At 37.3% G+C, this 15,600-nt stretch overlaps 1 protein-coding gene across 1 annotated transcript in view; it reads right to left on the bottom strand.

Annotated features, from left to right (window-relative positions):
• Positions 1 to 7,149: 7,149 nt before the first annotated feature.
• Positions 7,150 to 15,600, bottom strand: part of LOC107568898 (interleukin-10 receptor subunit beta-like) — an 18,207-nt gene continuing 9,756 nt past the window's right edge. Inside the window, exons 4-7 of the mRNA XM_016254896.1 lie at positions 11,500 to 11,654; positions 8,337 to 8,478; positions 8,033 to 8,187; positions 7,150 to 7,956 (exon numbers count right to left, since the gene is read on the bottom strand). Coding sequence (XP_016110382.1) covers positions 7,705 to 7,956; positions 8,033 to 8,187; positions 8,337 to 8,478; positions 11,500 to 11,654 — 704 coding nt within the window. The 3' untranslated portion in view covers positions 7,150 to 7,704. The remainder of the gene's footprint in view (positions 7,957 to 8,032; positions 8,188 to 8,336; positions 8,479 to 11,499; positions 11,655 to 15,600) is intronic.

The raw sequence follows: 15,600 nt of genomic DNA, 5'->3' as shown, positions 1-15,600 counted from the left end.
AAAAAATATAACCACACACACATTGTTTGTCCACAGAATAATTACACATTATTAAATAAAATATTTAAGCTCCACGCGATCAGCTCCACGCGATCAGCCGGCGCTCAGTGATCATGTATCCCGACGAGAGCAGCCTCAACTAGGCTAGTCCTTCTGACATTTGGCGCTGGCTCTGATGTAGTGTAGTGTAGTGGACAGACTCGGATTGGCTAATCGGGAGCACCGGGAAAATTCCCGGTGGGCCGGTCTGTTTTTTGGCCGCCAGGGCCGGTAACTGTCATGCCACTGCTATGGGGTTGAAATATGGGTGCCCATATTTAAGGCATCAAAGAAGTGCCGAATTCTGCACCCTTGCCAGATTATGCACCCCTCTCGTTGAAGTCGCTACCTGATTGCCTAATCCCAACCCCTCCCCCACACCTACTCCTAAACCTACCAATACTAGGGGGTGCATAATTTGGCAGGGTGCAAATTTCGCCACTACACCCGTATGAAAACTATAACACAGTTTGTCCCGTATTCGCAGGCATACGCCATATGACCACCATATATGAATAACAAATTCTCAATTGATAATTAATCATCATTTTTGCGCAAAATATTGTTTTATTTGTGAACGTAGCCGGTTGATGACCAAGCGGAATCCTCTGCCGGCCGCTCCTGTTTCACAGCGAGCAGGACTCGCGCTTACGTCAGCGATTTGATTTGGTCAAATCAGTTTGGGCGAATGCAATTTATTGATCATGACTCATGAGCCCAAAATTAAGCAAGGCAGGAAAACATTAATCTACCTGAGGGGAGACGTCTTTAACTATTGTAAGGCTGTTAAATAGAGAGGAAAAGACATTTAAAAAATGTTTACTTCTAGCGCATTCTTAAACTTGGACATCATTTTATTGAAGTAGAAATCCAAGCACCAGAAGCAGCCCACACTCAGCCCACAAGTTTTCTTTAATTGAAAAATTTGCATTTTCATTCATTCATAGGCTATATGGTTGCAATAATAGCCATTTTAGTTAAAACAATTTAAGTGCATACGTTTCATAGACGTTCAGTTGTTATGCTTTCAAATTTCTTGCCATTTGTATGTATGTACTTTCACAGTATTTTCACCTCCTAAATTACTACACTACTTGTGCAGTCACGATTTTATAATGGTACAATTTACTCAGGCCGATTACTTTTTTTTTTGTATGACATTACGATTATTTTTAGAATATAGGTTAAGCAAAACAAATTTGATTATTTCTGAGAACTTTTTAACTGCAGGCAGACATTATGGTACATACATAATTATGGCCTACAAATATTTTGTTGGAGATATGCGAGCAAAAAATAATAGATAAAAAAAATGTATAATAGAAAGCACAAAGGCGGCGAGTAAAATAATAATTTAAAAAACCAAGCTGTAGAAAAATATAATGAATTACAAGTCTGTAGAGAACAGTGTACTTTTGCAGATTTATATTTACAGAAGTTTTAATTGCATTATTGTAATAGCTATAGTCAGTCGTGAACTAAAGTGGGCCGCTCAACGGCATGAAACTGCAGGGCTGAAAATGACTCCCACTCCGGCCCTGGTAGTGGATAAACATAAGATATAATTCGTTTTGGGTCAATCTTAACAGGTAATCTTTGGTCTTTATTCTATTAATCTATTGTGTTAAAATTAAAACAGCCAATGTTTGATATAATATTTCGTTTCATTGTAGGCCATGTACGTTCCCTGAACATTTCTGCGACTATTAATATGTTTAAATGAAAACGAAAAGGGGCAGTGGTGTTTGATATATTTCGTCTTATTGTAAATACAGTGAGGAAAATTGCAGTAGCCTTATCAAGTACGCTGCTGTTTGCAGGAGTTCACACTCCTGAGTGGAACTCGCGAAGTCTGAACTACCCAGGATGCAAAACGCGTGCAGACCTACCTCACCAGACTCGAGGCTTAGCCTAGTGCAGGGATCCTCAAATCTGGCCCACGAGATCCACTTTCCTGCAGAGTTTAGCTCTAACCCTAATCAAACACACCTGAGCATGCTAATCAATGTCTTCAGGATCACTAGAAAATCACAGGTTTGATCAAGGTTGGAGCTAAACTCTGATTTGAGGAACCCTGGCCTAGTGTATCCCATCATGGATCATGTTCAGGAAATAAATCTGTGTCCGAAATCGTCCCCTATACCCTTAAATAGGGCACTATTTGAGGGAACAGCCATTTTTAGTGGTGTCCGAAACCACAGTGGACGTTCTCGAGTGCACTCATTCAATCCCACAATGCACTGCAAAAACGAGTGTACAACTGGTGCAGAACCGATCACCGGTGATCACCTCAAGATGCATGCCGGTTAGAAAAGTGTCCGAGTTACGTCCGACTTGCTCTGATGTCATGCTGACGTGTGCAAAAAAGCTCTCGCGACGGCGAGGCGGCTGTGTCGGATTGTGCAGTTGAGCGCAGTTGCTCTCCACCGACTGCGCTGATCAAAAGCATGATGGGAAACGACTGACTGACGACACAGCATAATGCTCATTGGTTCAGACACCTGTGCTGCGGTTCTCTTCTAAAAAAAATTTTTTAAATCTGATTTCATGTGATTATGTATTTAAATTATGCATGAATATTCTGAAACACGATGACAGTGTGACTCTGCGAGAGATATGTGATTGTTGTCATATTTCTATAAAAATCTAAAATACATGGTTGTATTAAAATAAAAATGGATGATAAATACACCTTTCGTATGGAATTAAATAGCAAGCACTTTAAGTGTCTTGTTCGTCATATTTATTTTCATATAAAAGTATCAGAACTGAAATTATATCATGTTAATAAGCAACACAGCCCGTGAGTGAGAATAACGCGATATCTGCCTTTGATCTAGTTGGTATCTGTTCCCTTCGAGAGGTCAGAACTGTCCGTCTTGACTGGGCTTATTTTACTCCTCCCCTCACTGCAGCCGCCTACTCTCACCTACATTTCAGGCGAGGCGCATCTCAAGCCTATTTTTTGCCGAGATCTCGCGAGAGGTCACGGAAACCTTTCCAATGTAAGTTAAATATTAATATAATAATTAGATATTACATATAATTTAGTAGAAAAACTGTGTTTTTACATTTTATTGGTGCAAAGATGAGTAGTGGTGATATTTATTGTGTACAACATTTGCAACTGCTATTTATCACAATTAGAAGCACCACAAATTAAAATTATGTCACGTTATAGGGACTATTGAACAGCTTAATTAAAATTTTAAATACTTAGACATTTAGAAGTTGATTTTAAAATACAATGTAAACACTTGGATTTTTACACTATAAGTGTGTCCCATCAGGTAATGAAAAGTTCGCCACACACTTGCGGTCTTCATCCTCACTTGAACACTTCGGCTAAATACAGGAAATACGTCACATATGTTGACAAAGTGGTCAAGTGCAAAGACTGCAAGTGGGGGTATTGGGACAAGGCATGCCTGAATGGCTGAGCAAGTCCTCCATCAGGTTAAGTCCTATTCATGAAAAAAATCAGTTTGCGATGTCCTAAGAGTAATGTTGTCGTAATATCCTAATATCTTTTCAATGTTTAGGGGTAACGTATTCCCTCATGACTGGTGTTAGTGCTATAAAATGAAGCATCAGCTTCAGCTTTCCCCCCTGTCGTTTACCCCAGCGTTTACCCCTCACGTCACTAGCTCCGCCCTTGCGCCATAGCTCGTGACCGGAAGAGAAGATGAGTCCTTTTGAGGGGGCGGGGAGGTTAACGTTTTTGATCAAAGATTACAAGGGCACATGAATTAAAAAAAAAAAAGTATGAAGTGCACGGATAAATTATTTATAATAAACACTACAGTATTCCATTAAAAAATAAGAATTTTAAATTTTGATTTCATGGTGACTAAGTACACAGTCTTATACCTTTGTCTTTTTGTCTGATTTTCAAAAACGTTTTTGTTTCAAATCAAAATTTATACTGTTGTCATTCTTCTTGTAACTGGTTGGATTGGTTCATGGCTTATAGTGCTTCAATTAAGATTTAAAAAAAAAAATCCCTATGGGAAGTTCAACATAACAGATGGTCTTATTATTGGGAGATACGAGGGTCGGTGGTTCTACCAGAGATTGTCTATATGGAGATGAGAGGGTCTGTATTACTATTGGAGAAAGTATAATGGTCAACTTGGATCACGTGTGCCTTAATAACCAATCACATCACAGCCAGCGTTGTGTGACAGTCAATTGACTGTTTTAAGGATACCGGAATAAATTAGGAGTGCCTCAAATGAATCCCACTGTCACAAAAACTCTGTGACTTAATGGCATTTTTTTTCAGTGTAGACTCTCTCGTCTCTTTCCCTGCATATCGCCAAAGCCACAGTGTTAGCATTAGCCGTTATGCTCTTTTGGCTAAAGGGTTGCAGTCTTGCCTTTGAGTAGCTTTGAATAGTTTCCAAGAGTGTGTTTATAAATCCAATGAGGCTGTAAAAGTGCAACTGAGAAGATGAGAGTTCCTTGTTCTGTGTGATGTTTAATGGCCCTGCCGACCTCTGTAATCTCATTTAGCAACCGCTTTTTTTAAGACAACTAAAAGCACAAAGGGGTATACTGATGTACTAAACCTTATTTCCTCCTGAAACATAGCAGTGTGTTAAAACAAATTTTTGTAGCTTGGCTGACAGGAAATATTATTACTGTCTGTTTTCAACCAGTTGCTGTACAGTACAGTGTATGCATAATTATTAGGCAAGTTGATATTCTGATCAATCCACAATTCCAATCCACACCAATAACTACTATTAATTTTGTATATTTTCAGTGTGTTAAATCTGATTTCGGCCCATTTTATCTGTAAAAGAAAACACATACCATAGGAATAAATATAAGGCATTTTTCACTTCCAGCCCTCATTAACAACTATATCACTTATAAATTATATACAAAATGAATATTAGTAATTAATAAAGATTGATGCTGAAATGGTCAAATTGGCAGCAAATCTACCCCGTGAGTCATCATAGTACACTTTGTCTCACACAGAGTTAGGGATGGAGTTTGGAAGATGGGATGCGGTTTTTGGAAGAACTTACTCCACAGGCCACAATTTATTTTGTCTTTCTCTGTCCTAAGGTGGAAGAAGACTGTGCAGCCAGCTAGAAAAGCTGCATACTACCTAGTTGCTTGTGCTTACATCATTAACGGTGTTGAGATTAATTTGCCCATGTCTGCTGAAAGATGAAAAATTTACGGACAAATATCCTCTCTACAAACCAAGTTCCTGTTTGCGGTTGAAGTTTGTGGCCTGTATGAACTAAATTCCAGACTACCAACTATGTTCACTTCTACGGAGGATGCTTCTGTATCATAAATAAATTTACGATAATTTGATAAAATTGTATACTTATATGAGTTAACTGACATTTTGAGACGATCCGAAAAAAACAACAAAAACGAATAATTTGAAGTTATGCAGTTTTTCAGATATGAACAAATTGAGAATGGCAGATTTACAAAATAAGCTAGTTCACATCTATAGGAGAAAGGCTGAATGAGCCTGTGTAAGGTCAAGGAAAAGATGGAGAATACAGCCTACATTTTTAGAGAAAAATCAGGCTACTTTAAATAGACAATTCATCAAGTAAAAATTAATGATAAAATCACAAATTACCCTAAAGAGATCTGATTATTGCTCCTCTATTTACAACAGGCTATACAATTGGATAAAAAGGCTTCTATTGATTTGTAAAAAAATAATAATTAGGAGAGGTTAAATAATTAAGAATAAAAACTATGTCTGATCAACCCATTTGTTCAGATAATTGGTTCTATTAACATTTACATTTATTCATTTGACAGATGCTTTTATCCAAAGCGACTTACAGTTGAGGAATACAACAAGTGATGCATCATTAGATGGCAATAAACAGGAGAAGTGCCTGTTATACAAGGTTTCAGTCATCGTTCAAAATAGTAAAAAGCTAGGACAGGAGGATAACAAGAGGACAGAAAAAGTAAAGGCATAAAAATATATATTATTATTATTATTAGAGGCAGTTAGATGCTCATGGAAGAGATGAGTTTTCAGTTTTTTCTTGAAGATTGTGAGGGGTTCTCCTGAAACTGACAGTCAAACAACAATTTTATAAATAATAAAATAAATCTAAATCCAGTCTCCCATCATCCAAGACTCAAAGGCTGATGATATACGGGGCAACTTTTTTTGAGCAGTGTTGCTTGGGCACTTTCCCACTGAGAATGGGTAACAACTTTCTATCTGGAGACTTTCGGTCATGATCGGTCATGGGCCCTGCGTCTCACCTGGTTTCCCGTTGAAGGCAACATTAACTAAAGTTGCCCGGCAACATTGCTCAAAGTTGCCCCATGTGTCATCAGCCAAAGGGTAAATACCTTAATTCCTAAGCCTAAAAAGGTTTATTATTTATTGATAACTGGCAACCAATTAGTCTTTTTTAAAATTATTATAAATGAATTGCTTCCTGCTAAAATAATTTTAAAAAGTGTCGTTTTTATTGATAAAAGTGTGTATTATTGATGAAACCCAGGTTTTATCAAAAACAGGCACATTTCAAATAATACAAGATTAGTATTAGATATATTAGATTTTTCTTATTTGGGTAACATAGTTTTATTTTATTTTTGGCAATGTTTTTTGATACTGTTGATCATGGCTTTCTTAAAAGGTTTTTGGTGGTTTCTTTTGGTAATTTAAACCTTATACAATAAAGCAAATTGCTCAATCAAACTTAAACATGGAACCACTTCTAGATTTGAATTAAAAGGAGAAATTAGACAGAGCTGTCCCATCTCCCCTTATATTTGTTACATGCACTTTGCTTCATTTAAAATATGATGAATGACCAAGTTCTAAATTGCCATTTATCTCTTCTTAGATTTCAAAAGGCACAATAGCACTGAACATTTCACATCCGATCCGTCAACCACCCTTGTACAAGATTGGCCGCAAAACCATCGAAGAGGCAAGAACTTCTTTCATGGATGTACAAACCTGCACTCAAAAAATTAAATTTGGTTTAGGATTTACCTTGAAACAATTTTCACTCAGAAATTGCTATTAAATTTCAAAAATAATTACAAAAAGAAACTGCAAGCAACACACTGAACTAAACATAGTTAGTTTTAGATAGATATATAGTTTTTTATTTTTATTTAAAACTTTTAAAAATCATTTTTAGAGTAAGCAAAACAACAAGAGGACAACAGAGCAAGCTCATTTCTTCACATTACACCATCAGGTAGTAGGCTAGTAAAAAGAAAGAGATGATCGGTTCACATGTGCTCCATGCTGCCGAACTGAGGCTAAATTAAACAGTGCCAATATGACATTTATTATTTAAATTTTGTTATGTAGTTGACAGAATTTCAAAGCTGGGACTTTGTAACAAAGCTTATTGCGATTACTGGATGGTAGGATTGCTACAAATAATATTTAGTGAAGTTTTGTTTATGCATCAACTGAAAAAAATCAGCATATATGAAAAAATTGATTCTTGGGATTAGAGAATCAATATTGGTTAATCAAAACGAAGATTGAATAAATCAAACAAAAACATTGTCTGCTTTGTTTAACTTTAATAGCTTGTCCATGTTTTTATTTATTTATTTATTTTTGCCGTTTTCACCGAATAGTTTAAGTTGGCAAAATTATCAATAATCATTGATTATGATATGGTATTACTACAGTCTCATTTCAGCAAGCAAGGGTTTCTGTTCTGTTGTGGTGATGATCATTTCAGATTTCTCCTCATTGTTCTGTTTTACATTGGCTCCTATACAACACTCATTCTTATGTGTCTGAATCCCGATTGGTCTGTCCTGAGAGCCGTTTGGCTCCTTGTGCAATATCCTCAGCTCACAAAAGTGCTCCTTCACCGGTGCGCTCTCCTGCATGGCCGAAAGTATTGAAGACTGGGACCGTTGTGACAAAAACTTTGAGAACAGCCAGAGAGAAAGTCAGTAACAGAAAACAGTTCACTATTCTTTGCCTCTCTTATTGTTTCACTACCTTTTTTAGGTCCTCGGGCAGGTCAGCATCAGGGAACATAATTCTGAATCCCCTGTAGCCATACCACACAGCCAGAAAGATCAGGACAACAGCGACTAACACCACCAGAAAACTGACCAGGAGCACAACTGCTATAAGCCAGGACTCTACTTCATCTGAGCAGACATAAAACTTAATATTACAGGATATTGAGATTAAGAGAATTAAGGTTAAATCATCACAATAAAACATTAAGTAAAAGTGTACAACACCACAAACATAAATAAATAAACAAACATGTACAAACACAAACTGGTTTGCTTACTGCTGGATGTGTTGGTTAAACAGGTTATGTTGCTGGACTGACTTGATTTGTTCAAATACAAAATTTCTACTTCAATGCAGTAGTTTACAAGAGGCTCCAGTCTTGGTAACACAACTCTGTTCTGCTCTCTTATTAGTTCTTCCTGTTGAGAATAAAAACAAAGACACATTAAGCAGGAAATGACCTGATGATGTCACTGATATAAGCAAAATAGATGTCTTGTGTATTTAGTTTGGTATTGAAGGGAGAAATGTGTGTTCAGATTGGAAACAGTGCGGAGGGAGCTTCAAAGAATGGGTTTCCATGGCCGAGCAGCTGCAAGCAATCCTCACAAGTGATTTAAGCACACCGTCACAGGACTCTGAAGAAGTTAAAACATCTTCTGTGGAGTGACAAATCATGTTTGGTAGTCTGATGGGCAAATCTGGGTTTGGCAGATGCCAGGAGAACGTTACTGACTGCATTGTGCTAGTTTGGTCGGGGCTAGGCCTCCTACTTCCAGTGATTAGAAATCTTAATTCTTCAGCATACCAAGACATTCTGGACAATGCTATGCTTCAAAATTTGAGGGAATAGTTTGGGGAAGGCCCTTTTCTATTCCAGCATTCCCAGTACAGCGAATCAAGGTCCATAAAGACATGGTTGAATGAGTTTGGTGTGGAAGAACTTGACTGGCCCACACAGAGCCCTGACCTCAACCCCATCAAACACTTTTGGGATGAACTGGAAGAGATTATGAGGCAAGCCTTCTTGTCCAACATTAGTGCCTGACCTCACAAATGCTCTACAGGCAAAAATTCCCACAGAAACACTCCAAAATCTTGTGGAAAGCCTTGCCCGAAGAGTGGAAGCTGTCATAGCTGCAAAGCGGAGACCAACTCCAAGTTAATGTCTATGTATTTAAAAATTTCATTAAAGTCCCTGTTGGTGTAATGGTCAGGTGTCCCAATACTTTTGTCCGTATAGTGTATATTATTATACCTCTCTATATTAAGCAAATAGTCTACATTCAAGCCTGAAAAATGCTTGATATAAAACCCTCCAGCCTAGGGCGAAGTCATTATGTATGTTAAAAATGATTTGGGACAAATCAATCACACAAATCACAGACAAAACACTTTTTGATAGTTGTTATACGAATCCCTTGTTTGTCCTGAGGACTTTTAAACTGCCCACTGTTTTCCTGCATTTTCTGCATATTTGAATCTTTTCCAACAAGTGAGGACAGTTGAGGGACTCATACTCAGCTAATAAAAAATGTGAAAAGATGATCATCAGAAGAGAAACAATTGAACATGAAGGCAACATGACGCATTAAGAGCAGTGAATCTAAACTAAAGATATACTGAAGTATATTTGATTGTGCTGAAGTGGGACTATAAGTATACTTCAGGTACACTTTAAATATCTTGCATTTAAAAGACTAATATTATTCAAAGATCATACAATTCTCATCAATAGTGACATTAAAACAAATGTTAGGCTTTATATTAAGAAATATATATATATATATATATATATAAATAATATAAGAAAGTAGTATTCCAAATAAGTTTAATTATATTTTTTACATCAGTCAGTCTTGAGCGATATGTCAGTAAATTTGTTAATAGATTTGAACTATACTTAGTATGAAATAAATATATTATTAATATAATACTTTCTTTTTTTACTAGGGTAGGCTCTTTAGTACATTTAGTCCTGGTCTTTTTGTACGGCTCTTTTTCATTTAGTACTGCTCAAGAGCTACAGAAGATAATTACATGTTTTCCAGAAGACAGACAGCAGATTCTTTTTCTATTTAGCGCCCAAACTCTGGAACAATCTACCTAGCGTTGTTCGGGAGGCAGACACACTCTGTCAGTTTAAATCTAGATTAAAGACCCATCTCTTTAACCTGGCATACACATAATACACTATCACATTTCTATAATTCAAATCTGTTAAAGGATTGTTAGGCTGCATTAATTAGGTCAACCGGAACCGGGAACACTTCCCATAACACCCAATGTACTCGCTACATCGTAAGAAAAATGGCATCTACGCTAATATTAGTCTCTTTCATTCTTATTCCGAGGTCACTGTAGCCATACGGATCCAGTCTTTATCCAGATCAGATGGTGGATCAGCACCTAGAGACGACCTCTACAGCCCTGAATGTCAGCGGAGACCATGTCAACTAGATGCACCCCAGAGACAGATCCCCTGCGAAGACCTCGTCACCTCGACGACCATCAGCACAAGACCACGGGAACCAGACGGGAACTCTGTGTTGCAGGCTGGAATTAAACCACGCCATGCTGGTGTCGTCTGGCCAGAGGAGAACTGGACCCCCCCCGACTGAGCCTGGTTTCTCCCAAGGTTTATTCTCCATTTCTGTCACCAATGGAGTTTTGGTTCCTTGCCTTTGTCGCCTTTGGCTTGCTTAGTTGGGGACGCTTGATTGACTGATTGCACAGACATCACTGAATCATCATTTATCTTGGAAAATGACTCCGTTATTGTCTTCTTGCATTATTGACAAACTATTTTCCTGTTTGACACTGTAAAGCTGCTTTGACACAACCAGTATTGTATAAAGCGCTATACAAATAAAGGTGACTTGACTTGAAGACACCATACAATTCAAAACATTTACATCACAATAGTCCCTTTAAAGTTTTAACATCCAACCATAAAATGTAAATTATATTTCCTGCAGCAGCTCACCCTGTGTCCTGTGGTATTTTTTAGATGCGTTTAATCCATAGAACTTTGTTATTTACTACTGTGAAGTGACATGACTGGTAGATGTTAAAGACAGTGTTAAAGACAGTCTTGCCACAGTCTACACGTGGATCTGTGCTTGGTAAAGTCCATAGACAGAAGTAAGTAACTGCATGTGATGTAGTTACTATAGAAACTGGTACTTCCACCAAAATGATACATATTTGAAACTGTTTTAAATTAAAAATGGGTGAGTGGCAAGTTTATGCCAAATGCAAATGTAAATAGGAACAAACTGTGATTAATGTTGAACACTAAATTGAATTAGCAATATTCTGGTAATGGGGTAGATCGTTTTCTTGTGGTAGAGTACAGGCTGAATGGTGTGTTGTGGGGGCCCAAAGGGTGGTTTTGCTTTGAGGCCCAAAAACTTCAGAGACATTAATGCATTCATTACCTTTTTTGTTTCGCCTTTTTTCCAGAAACGGATGAGATAGGAAACATAGCTGAAGACATCCCTCAAATTCCTTTTTTTCATAGGAGGATCAGTGATATCAACTTCTGTTTGTCCTTTTCTGCTTCTCAGTCCTACTTGAGGAGCGCTAACCTCAGCTGCAGACAAAACACATGCACACATGTAATAAAACAGGATTCCCTTGATACAAAATGCTTTTATGATTATTAATAAAATGCAATGTTTGATATACAACGCATTCAGAAAGTCTCCAGCCCCCTCCCCCCCAGAACAAAGGCCTCCAGTAGTGAATCGATGCGTTTTTGTAAGAAAAATATCCATATTTAAAACTTAATAATCACTTTAATCTAGCTTGCGCTCACAGTTGTACATGGAAGCAGTTCCGGACGGACGACATAAGATGTTGGCGTTGCGCATGCGCCGGTGAGTCTCGTGAAAACAAACATTTGTTAACAGGAGCAAAGGAAGCAAAGTTTCCTTACTTTAGCAAAGGAAAACCAGTCTCCTCTGGGCTTATATCGAAATCCTCTGACATTCTTCTTTACAAGTCCTCGTTTTGTACTTCTAATTCGTGACCATTGTTTTGTTTTGATCTCTCCACTGCGTTCCCATGTTGCGAATCAGCTCATGGGGAAATATGAATAATTAACCATAACTAGTTATAGGTGAGGTTATATTAACTAGTGGTCTATGATAACATGCATAAAACAGCATACACTACAACAGACAATATGCAAGAACAGTAATGGTATACACAATGTCCTGAAGGATATGTGTATTCAATCAAAGAAAGGTTTTCCTATGAATTAATTAGAGAACAGTCCATTTCTCTGGGCATTATGTGTCTTTCTTATGAGGAAAATGAGGGAGTTTGTCTGCCCGCATTCCTTTAGGCCATAAAACCAGTGATATCAGCATTGGTTACCATGGAACCAGAGGCCTGTTCTGCCTTTCTGAGGTGTTAGGTGCATTTCGGGGGAAGGGTCCATAGACCCTCGTAATTGGCCATTTGGTTAGGTGAGGGGGAGTTAGATATTATTTGTTAAATATAACAAAAAGTTGTGTCTGATTGGTCCAAATGCTACACCCACGTGCGTCACTTCTGAGCGGCGCATGCGCAATGCCGACGTCCTACGTCATCCGTCATCCGTCCGGAACTGCTTCGGTTTACAACAGTGAGTGCAAGCTAGATTAAAGTGATTATTACGTTTTGAATATGGATATTTTTCTTACAAAAACGCATCGATTTGCTACTGGAGGACTTTGTTCACCCCCCAGGGCCGTGTGAGACTTTTTATTTTTATGGATGGGCGCTTTTTATTTCACTTCTTTTGGACTGAAGCAATGCAACAATGACTGGCATTAAACAGCTTGAAAGATCAAAGACAATTTTTTAGATAACTCCGACTGGATTTGTCTGAAAGAAGAAAGTCATATACACCTAGGATGCATTGAGGGTGAGTCATTTATGAGCTAATTTTCATTTTTGGGTGAACTAACCCTTTAAGTTTTTTCCCTTAACTGTGTAATTGTTTTCTTAAGTTCTGTTATGTGTTCTGTTAGTAACCATTTCACCCTAAACAACATTAAGGGACCACAACAGCTCCCTTCATCTGCTGAACTTAAACGTGATGGATGGATTTCATGTAAATTGGGTTCCTATCTGCTGTGCTACTGAGTATTTTGCAATTGTAGCTCTGTGTAGCTTTGTTTTTCTGTTGGAATCTTTATCTATTACTTACTATCACTTTCTGTTGTTTAAACTGCTAAAATATAACTTAATTATCACCATGGCCGGACTTACCATTGGGCTTGACTGGGCTGCATCCCAGTGCGGGGACCGCCTTAACCCGTTTACATTTGTTCAGTTATGTGCCAGTCAGAAATTATTAGTCGCATTTCAACAGCGCGCACGGGCCAGCCGGGGCTAACAACTTCCAGCTTCCAACTACGACATTCGAAGCCATAATCAAACACCATAAACTGGACTTTATGATTTTTTTTCACATAGAAAAAGGACACACGTATTAAATCATGTCTGCTCGGCGCTGAATCGCCGATTAATTTGTGATCACATGGCTATACTTTAAACGCTTCCATTAAGCCTTTAGCTCAAAAGAGCGCACATTTACAAAGATAATGATATATTCTCACATGTTCACGCCTCACTTCTTTACAGAGGATGATTCTATATTATAGTAATGTTCCACTAATTTAATCTGAAGAGTTTTGAGCGCTCTCGTCCAAAGACTATAGAATACCCTAATATCTTACAGGGACTTTGTCCCGTCTCACTACCTCCACACAAAGTGGAGCAGAAATTTCACCAAGACGATTAAAAAAAAAAAATAATAGCCATTTACAGGGTTCGTACGGTCATGAAAAACCTAGAAAGCTTTGGAAAAGTCGTGGAAATTTATTTTACAAATCTCTATATAATAGAATATATGTTTAATAACGTCCTGAATCTCGGTGCGAGATTGCGCATTTTGGTTTGACTCATTTTCGCAGGTTTCGCACGTTTGGAAAATTCCCGCAAACATGTATTTAATATACAATGTAGGTTAGATGAGTTAAAAAAAAAAAATCACACAGAATATCAGATTAAGTCAATCATTTGAAAACAGCGTGAGTGGTTCAGCTGTACCGCGTCTTCTCGCTCTCACTCTCAAAAAAGCGCATCTCGTCTGCACTAAGATAGCTGCTGCAGGCTGCCAGACAAGACTTTCGCTCAGCTGACAGGACTGTCACTTGCCTAATCGGGTCAGTGTTGTATCATCATAAACGTTTATGATTTGCACGTCTTTTTAAAACATTCGGTACTTGCGCTATCTAAACTATTTTTCTGGGCGCTCACGGTCACAATCCAAAGCGCCCGCACATGAAGCCGCGCAAACACCTCCAGAAAAAGTTATTGTTTTCATTGTTTCTGACTCAAGTAACCTTGCTTTCTAATAAATAATGTTACATAAAGACAATTAAACGGTCAGTATAAATGAACAAGTTAATAGCAATAGCACAAGGATACAAATGAAACAAACTGTGCTTTAACTTTTTCAGGTAGGCTAGCTAACAGTAGTTGCTACTATTCAGAAATAAAATACTATGATGTATAAAGTCATAGATATAGATTATATTTATATATTGATCCATATTAAATATGAAAAAGTTATTTAGTCAAGAGCAGATTTGAGCAGAGTGATTTTTTTTGTTTGTTCTTTAACACAGACTGACAGACAGCAGATATACTAAAAGCTGACTCACTTTCATACCAAATGTTAATCAGGGTTTCTGCAGACATGAACAAGTTAAATTTAAGACTTTTTAAGACCTTTTTAATACCACCTTATATGAAATTGAAGACCTAAACCTGTAATGGAAATACACATTTTATTAGATACATATGTAATATTTAATTTGTATAAATTAAAAAGAAAACTAAATATTATTGCTGTAATAAATTATATTTATTACTACGATATACAGTGAATTTTTCATGTCAGCAGACAATATTCCATACAAAATATCCCCGCAAAATAACTGCATCACTGAGATTTTTGGTGGCGTAAACAATTTATTCTGAAGCAATATTTTCATCTGTGTTCTATAAGCTATGCTTCTATGTGTTCTATCAGCTTTTACATACTTAAATCTGCATATTTACCTTTACAAAGGCCTATTTTTAAGCTTTTTAGATGTATGCATCATCTTACATGTCAAATTGTTACAATTTATCAATAAATTAAATATCCACTATAGGGCTGCTACCAGTCAGATTAAATAATTTACACTGCAAATAACTAATTACAACTGCAATAAATAATGTTATGAGATTAGTGTTTTAAATGCATTTATGAGTATACAAATAAGAAATGTTGAGGGGAAAAATGCATACTTTTCAAAACACTTCTCAACTAAACTACCAGTAAGTGACAGTAAGACACTTAATGAGCGAGTATTGAGTCATTCATTCAACTGATTGAGAGTGTTATCATGCTGGTATCTTAAGGACTTTCGTGGACAGCTGACTCCTAAAGTTTTTGATATTCTTCATATTCTGTGTGGTGGTCAGATAAGTTTAAA

The sequence above is a fragment of the Sinocyclocheilus grahami genome, unplaced genomic scaffold, assembly GCF_001515645.1.
Source record: "Sinocyclocheilus grahami isolate Dianchi unplaced genomic scaffold, SAMN03320097.WGS_v1.1 scaffold1290.1, whole genome shotgun sequence".
NCBI lineage: Eukaryota > Metazoa > Chordata > Actinopteri > Cypriniformes > Cyprinidae > Sinocyclocheilus > Sinocyclocheilus grahami.
Note: the sequence above shows the minus strand (reverse complement) of the source record. Positions and strands in the feature narration are given on the sequence as shown.